This window comes from Antennarius striatus, chromosome 4 (genome assembly GCF_040054535.1).
Source record: "Antennarius striatus isolate MH-2024 chromosome 4, ASM4005453v1, whole genome shotgun sequence".
NCBI classification, from domain to species: Eukaryota; Metazoa; Chordata; class Actinopteri; order Lophiiformes; family Antennariidae; genus Antennarius; species Antennarius striatus.
The window spans coordinates 24,637,501-24,645,000 of NC_090779.1; the positions used below are offsets into that span (position 1 = coordinate 24,637,501).

A 7,500-nucleotide genomic window follows, 5' to 3' on the forward strand; every position below is an offset into this window, starting at 1 on the left:
CCTAATAACCGTGTTGGTTTTTCTTTACTTTCATCCATCCAAGAAGAAAACCGGATTGTTCCAGTGGATGGATTGCCCTAATAATCTTCTAATTTCCTTCGACTCTCTGCACTTCCTCTGGATTATCTATTGGGAAATGTTTTCATCAAAATCGTGGCAGGTTTTGTAAGAAATGCCACTTCAGCTCTGGTTCCAAGGGACGCCACTGGTAGCATGTAAAGCTGCACATCTAGAATGTTTGGTCATCGAGGAACAAAACCTTCAGCTGAGAGAGCGTCCCGTAAAACCTGTGGAAAAGCTGCTCAACCTCCCCAAAGAATTAATTTTTTTCTTAGATTTTCATGTTTTTACAAAGCTCGTCTCGCCCACAGCAGCTAACCTAACCACAAAACATCCACAGAGCAACATGCCGCTTCCTTTGCAGCAGCTTCCTGTAAATTGTCTCAGAGCTCCAGAGGGATAAATTAGGTGGACAAATTGTCGTAGCGTGCCGCCTGAAGGTGCCTCGCTGCTGGGTGATGTCTACTGCCTGTTGAAAACTTGAATTACATCCAAAATGCACTTTGTCACTCTAATGCCCCATAATTTATCAAAGAAGGCCCATATTTCTCGCTAATGTGGAAAGGAGCGATAATGTTGTCAGGATCTGCGTGAATCCCATGTCAGTCGTAGATGCTTTTATCCGCCACGGCCTCATCACTGGAGAGATGCTCGGTTCCCTCGGCGCCATTGGACGCGGGGAAATTGAAGTGTCATTCCATTGTATCTGTAACACGGGAAGCCTCAGAACAAAGATCATGCCAAACATCATTCCGCATCGCTGCCGCGTTACAGTCTCTGTCGGCTCACTGCTCTCTCTCTCTTTCTCTCGCATTTATTCCTGGGTTCTTGTGTTGTCAACCGCAAGACAACAAGGGAAATCTTCACGGCTGGATATAGTTTTTTTATCTTCTAAGAACATTTTCTTCTTATTTTGATTCACCAATTTAGCACAGGCGTTTCCACAGGGGCAGAAATAACACGCAGAGAAAGGGTAATAAATGGCAAAGTGGCTCCTCAGCTGGGCTCTTACAGACATGTGAGCACAAAAGACTCTTCTTTTTTTTTCTCTCCTTGTCTTGAATTCAGAATGTTGCAGAGAGGAGAACATTTTTCACACCTGCAGAAATGGCCTCGACATAAAAAGCGCCCCGTGTTTTCATTGTGCGCCTCACAAATGAGTCTGTGGCGCATCAAAGGTTGTATTTGTTCCCAGACTCAGGCCTTCCCTGCGATTTCAAGAAAATTCTATGGCACGCTGCGGTCACGCAACAACTTCTCTGCATGATGTTCACGGTGAACTTTAATGACTTTTGTTGTCATGCAGCACAAATGTCAGCAACGCCGTGTTCTGAGTGGGAAAACATGTTAGAAGCAATCTAGTAGAATATTCCAGAGGTGTTTAAGAAATGAACACACTGATAGCAGCTCGCCAAAAGTGTGTCTGTTGGCTAAAATAATATCAGGTTAAGTTTTTGCAAGTGTTTGTTAATTTTTTTTAAAGTTTTTTCATTGTTTGTTTATTGGTAACAACTTACATAAGTTGTAGTTCTGTTCTGGGTACTTCCTGTCCGTCCATGTGCCCGAATGGAAAGACTAAGCCAGCAGCTGATTGGCTGTTGCTGTAGCTCTGTCAGCTAATGCTAATCTCCATTATAAGCGTCATGCATAAAGCTACAAGAATTAGCATCCCAGCCACGCCCAGCTGCTTTGGATGCGTTCAAGGGCCGTCTGTTGATAGAAGCTCTTTAACCGTCACTAACGGCTCAGGTGTTAGCGCCGGTGCACCTCAGTCTGCATTCACGAGTCCATGTAGAAATATTTATTAACAACATCTGAATGGACAATTTACACATTCTGACATAGGTTCTTAATACATCTGGTGTTTACAGTTTGATTAGTAGCTCACAACAGAAGAGAGATTTAAAAATGACACAGAAAAATGATGCATGCATTATACCAACGGACACAGAAGAAGTCATCATTTGTGACAGTGTCAAATACAAATACGTAAACAATAATGGCGTTAGTCCGAATTTCTAAAATGCTTTTTTAAGATCACATCTGATCCGAAGAGATTCCAGTCCAACGGCGCCGATAAAAACAGGTTTTTACAAATAATACGCATACTTTCAGTCCTAGCGACGTTCAATTCTGCTGCTAATTCTGGGTAATTTCTACAAGTTTGTGCACCGTCTTTTAAAAACAATCATTTTTGTTCCACTGTCTGAGGATTTTCTGGGGATGGGATAATCGAAACTGGGAGAGGTGTGATGATGCTCCATTAGCACGAAGCAGGTTGTCAATAACATCATAATTTATTGTTTTTATTAAACCACATTTTAAAAGACAGCAACAATTGAAGTCTTACTTACACTCAAGCAATTAAAAATATTCAAAATGTAGAAAAAGAAAATTATCTCTTTAACTCAGAAGACCAAACATATCAACGATGGTACTTAGAGGTTTGACTACATTAGAAACAAAACCCTTTTATTTCCGCCTCCTTTGCTTGATCCAGACAGAAACCTATGACAGCTTAACATGCAGCAAATAAAACACTATGCCTCTGGTTTATACATACATTCTTGATTAAAACCTTCTTCTGCTTAAATCTTAACAGGGAGAATCGTACAGAACAGGACAAATGAAGGTTTACACAACACAACCTCCCATGTTGAGTTCTATCCCGCCAAACAGATGGCGTTTAAAGTGTTAAAAAGATCTCGTCTGTCATTTCCCAAATCCTACAACCTGTTTTAACGTCTACTCTATCTATGAAAGCTGATCCCTCACACAGAATACAAGATACAGTTCCACACACTGGCGTTAAAGTAAGAATGGTTTTGGTCCACTAACTGCTGTTTGCTGAAAAGCTTCACCTGTAGGATGCTCCACCTGTCGGCTACTCAAAGCAAACGAAGGAAAGTGTAGAAGTTCAGCTGGAATGTATTTAAGTCGAGTTTAGTTGTGAAGACGAACCAGGAAGTAGAAAGAGTGGGTTAGAATTGTTTTGCAGAAGTCTCAGCACAGAGAAGCCTTGATTCACCTAAAGACTATCTAACCACAGCTTACATTGTGTGTGTGTGTGTGTGTGTGTGTGTGTGTGTGTGTGTGTGTGTGTGTGTGTGTGTGTCTTGGCGTGTCACGGCGACGGTGGTGTCTTCAGTGAATTGGTAGATCCTCCTTGGCTTCCGGTTCCCGCCGCCCCCTGGCCGACCCACTGGACAACGAGAGGAAGAAGAGGAGGAAGAGGAAGGACAAATTAAAGACTGTTCAGCATATTCATGTGCTAAAAACAGATGCTCATCGGCGCTAGAGACAGATGTGAAGGCTTGCGTTCCAATCCTTCCCTGTAAGCACAGACATGGGTGAAAAGCAGTACCTGCTGGGAACCACTAGGGGCAGCGTAGCCACTATTGAAGCAAGACAAGATGATTGTCTACCAGCTCTAATGAGTGAAAAACATCTGCATGTCTTTATTCATTCATTTATTCATTCATTCACCTTCTAAAACCTCTTCATTCGCTGTCGCTGGTCACAGGGTGTTGGAGCCTATCCCAGCCGACTGGGGGCACGAGGCAGGGTACACTCTGGGCGCGACACCAGTGCACACACACACACAAACACACCACACTCACACCTACGTTCAATTTGGGATTGGAAGTGGAAGTGGTGAGTGATGGGTTTGACCATTCTGGGATACCGTAGAAACAGGTTGGCGCAATATTTGCTTTCTAAGAAAGACAAAAAGACTCTTAGTTTATGGTGATTATATTTATGTTAATTTCTTCCCCCTAAATCCGAACCCAAAGGCCTTTGTGGCGTGATGTCGTTCCTGATGGACGCAGCAGGTTACGATGGCGGTCTACTTTATGCAGCACCGGCCAGGAGGATTGAATATCTGTGGATGTGAGCTGGCAGCTGACTTCCAAATGCACCGACTTGCCCCCGTGACGGCGTTCTGCCCCGCGGTGAGACTTTTCATTCAGCGGCGCGTTCCCGTGACAAAGCCGAGGTAACCCGGCGCTGCGCTCGCCTCGCTTCCTTTGCTTCACGCTCAGTAGCTTCTGAACCGGCTTGAAGTGACCCTGGGGAATCCGAGAGCATTTAGATGTTGGCGTGTGTATGTGTGTGTGTGTGTGTGTGTGTGTGTATGTGTGTGTGTGTGTGTGTGTGTGTGTCTTTATGGTCCCCCATGAAAACATAAACCTGCTGAATTATTAATGCTGTCAAACTGTGGGCACAGGGTCAAAGAAGCTTCTCGCAACATTTCAGAAAAATGAGAAAAGTGTGTGTAGTTGTGTATCAGAAAGTGTGTGTGTGCATCAGTGTGTGTGTGTGTGTGTGTGCTGTACACAAGAGACCGCATACTGAAGGTATTTGCAATAAGTTGTTGAATTTAATTTGTTTTTTATCTGTTAATATTTCATGTGTGCGTGTGTACCTCAGATACTTATGCTGATATGTGTGTGTGTGCGTGTGTGTGTGTGTGTGTGTGTGTGTGTGTGTGCGTGTGTGTGTGTGTGTGTGTGTGTGTGCGTGTGTGTGAGACAGAACCGGTTGACTGGGTTCCGTCAGGATTCACCTGTGGATCGTCTAAAGGAACACCGATAAGCCATTAGTCTGGGTTCCTGCTGCTGTCGTCTGACGCTGTTGCTAATAGCCTCAGACACGACACACAAAGTGAAGAGTGTGTGTGTGTGTGTGTGTGTGTGTGTGTGTGTGTGTGTGTGTGTGTGTGTGTGTGTGTGTGTCAGTGCTACATAAAGGGGTCTACAGTTTTCATCAGTGTGTGCGCTGTCAGGGTCACGGATTTCAATGCTTTAATTCTACTGCTTAGCAACGAACAGCTTTTCTTTGCTGACCGAACAAACTAGCATCAGGCAATGTGTGTGTGCGTGTGTGTGTGTGTGTGTGTGTGTGTGTGTGAACGTCGACAACAATTCACACACAGCTGGTGTCCGTCGACCCGAACACCCAAACGGTTAGATGCCGTGTTCGCCGATGCGTTCGGTACCGAGGTACGATGGGTCTGGTTGTTGGGTCGCCTCTGGTGGACGGGTTGAGGACAGAACGGCGCTCTGACATTTAGATGACACGTTTCGCCTGCAGCCCATAATCAGGAGGTTTGAAAACGCTCCTGCAAACTGGGGAGGAGGTGAAAGGGCAGCAAGCTGCTCACCTTCTGAGCAGCGACGACCCGGAGGACCTGAATTATTTACACTTTAGGATGTTTTGTTGTTGGGAAAACATGAATTAAAGTCTAGATGTTGTTGATGATGGTGTGTTTTCACCTGCAGGACAACCTTTATGGATAAAAGTCAACTCATTCAGAACGACATGCACAGATAGAATTCATGATAATGATCAAGTTTCATCTGCAAAGAAATCCGCTCAAAGCTTCACAAAACAATCCGAAAGAAACCGATATTTCTGTTACGATATTATCATTCAGCTTTTACCGTATAATAACATCAAATACTGCAGAATAATTCAGATTTCATGATCAATGCAAATAACGCGAGCTAATGGCTTCAGGAGGACCAACCCCAACATAATGTGATCACACTCATGACACCAGGCTGGACCGTAACGAGGATCCAATGAGGTCCTGGCTATAAATGAGTGGGTTTAGATGCTAACTTCATTAAGCCAAGAAAATCGGACATTCATTAGAGGTGGAATCGTGTTCCTGGTTTCTTTAGCTTCTCGTAATGAGCTTCACCGAACCTCCTCTGGTAGAAATAATGATGCACGGGGCGAGAGAGGGACCACAACCGTGCTGCTGACAGCCGACGCTAATAACTAACAAGCTATCTTCCAGCAGGCCGCTGCTTTACGTTTTGAAAGGAGTGATTAACGGGTCGATGCATCTCTTCGATGCCGCCTTAAAAAAGAGACAAAAGACACATGAGAGCGAGCTGATGCTAATGTCGGGGTTGACGTTAGGCGTTACATTCACATGGACGTAGATCCTTTTTGAAGCCTCTTTATCTCCCGACCCCTTCAGCGGAATACCAATAGATTTAGCTTTGACAACTCCGGATGAATTTACATGAATCAGTCCAGCATCTGTTTCAGCATGCTCTGTTTTTTTTTTAATGAGTGTGGGCTGAAAATTCAGAAATAGAAGCAGCTTGGTGGATGTAGCCACCTTTCCTGTGTGTCTCTCTGAGAGCCAGGCGCCTCTGTTGTGGCGATCGCACCAACACAAGTACGCATCAGGGTTCTGCAGCGTTTGGCGTTACGTAACCCTTTCATTTCTCTCTTTTCTTACTTTATTTCAAAAGTAAACGCATGACGTAATGTCCAAAGAAAAAAATGCTTTGGTTCAGGAAAGGATTGCTATATGTTGTACCCAAGAATGTGTCTTTATCTGTAAATGTTCCCACGCAGGAATCCAACGGTTTTCAGTAGCATTACAGTCTCAAGTAGTTCATTCATCATTAGCATCATTAGCATCAAAATCTTCTTCTTTCGTCTTTTCCTTTCGACTTTTCCCTTCAGTGGTCACCACAGCGAATCAGTTGCCTGATTTGCATGTTTGATTTGGCAAAAGTTTTATGCCGGATGCCCTTCCTGACGTAACCCTCTGTATTTATCCGGGCTTGGAATCAAAGTGTTTATTTTATTCTATCAGCATCATATCATGATGTTAATTTGTGTGTGAATTGAATTAATGCTACTATCTTCCCAGATTTATCAACTTTTTCATCAGGTTCATCAGCCGCCACCACCAGTCTAGTCTGCTGCTCACACCAGCTGCCCCAATTTTGGTTTCAACCATTTATTTACTCTGGATGGACACACGGATATGTAAACTAAAACTAGCCCCTACCTCTATGAGGGGGTGCCAGTGTGCAATAGGTTTCCGTGGGTAGGTCAACATCTCGCTCCAGTGGTCTCGCCCCAGACTCTCGGCCTCATTGCCCACCCTGCACACCCCGATTACTTCATTATGTCCGACCCTGAAGGACAAAGAGATGGAGGTGTTAGAGGAAAGTAAGGCGGAGAATCCCGGTAGGGGTAGGCGAGTGACCGACCGATCGTAGTCCATGACGGCTATGAGGAGGCTAATCTGGTCGATGTTCTCGGGTGGAACGTCGAACACGATGGCTTCGTTGTAGATCGGGTTCAGAGTGTTTCGCTTGGTCGACGTCTTCCTCTTCTTCAGTCTCCGGCCGTCACACATCAAGGACACTTTCACATACGGATCTGAAGTGCGGTACCATGGCAACGTGGTGGGATGTAAACAACACGTCAGTGGATTGACTTACATTGGCTGCGCCACTTCTCAGTGGGAACAGTGTCTGTGATCACCCACCGGACGCTCCAGTGATGTCCATGGCTTTCAGATTTCTGGCTTTTATCATGGTGATGGTGAGCCGGCCAGCGGTGGGGAGGTAGCACAACGAGAACATCAGCTCTCCCAGGTCCACATTGTCCTGCAATGAGGTA

General features: G+C 44.9%; 1 protein-coding gene across 1 annotated transcript in view; it reads right to left on the reverse strand.

Annotated features, from left to right (window-relative positions):
- Window positions 1-1,860: 1,860 nt before the first annotated feature.
- LOC137593971 (synaptotagmin-9-like) overlaps window positions 1,861-7,500 on the reverse strand; it is a 25,804-nt gene continuing 20,164 nt past the window's right edge. Inside the window, exons 5-8 of the mRNA XM_068313122.1 lie at window positions 7,367-7,487; window positions 7,086-7,257; window positions 6,881-7,010; window positions 1,861-3,262 (exon numbers count right to left, since the gene is read on the reverse strand). Of these exons, the coding sequence (XP_068169223.1) occupies window positions 3,185-3,262; window positions 6,881-7,010; window positions 7,086-7,257; window positions 7,367-7,487 (501 nt within the window). The 3' untranslated portion in view covers window positions 1,861-3,184. The remainder of the gene's footprint in view (window positions 3,263-6,880; window positions 7,011-7,085; window positions 7,258-7,366; window positions 7,488-7,500) is intronic.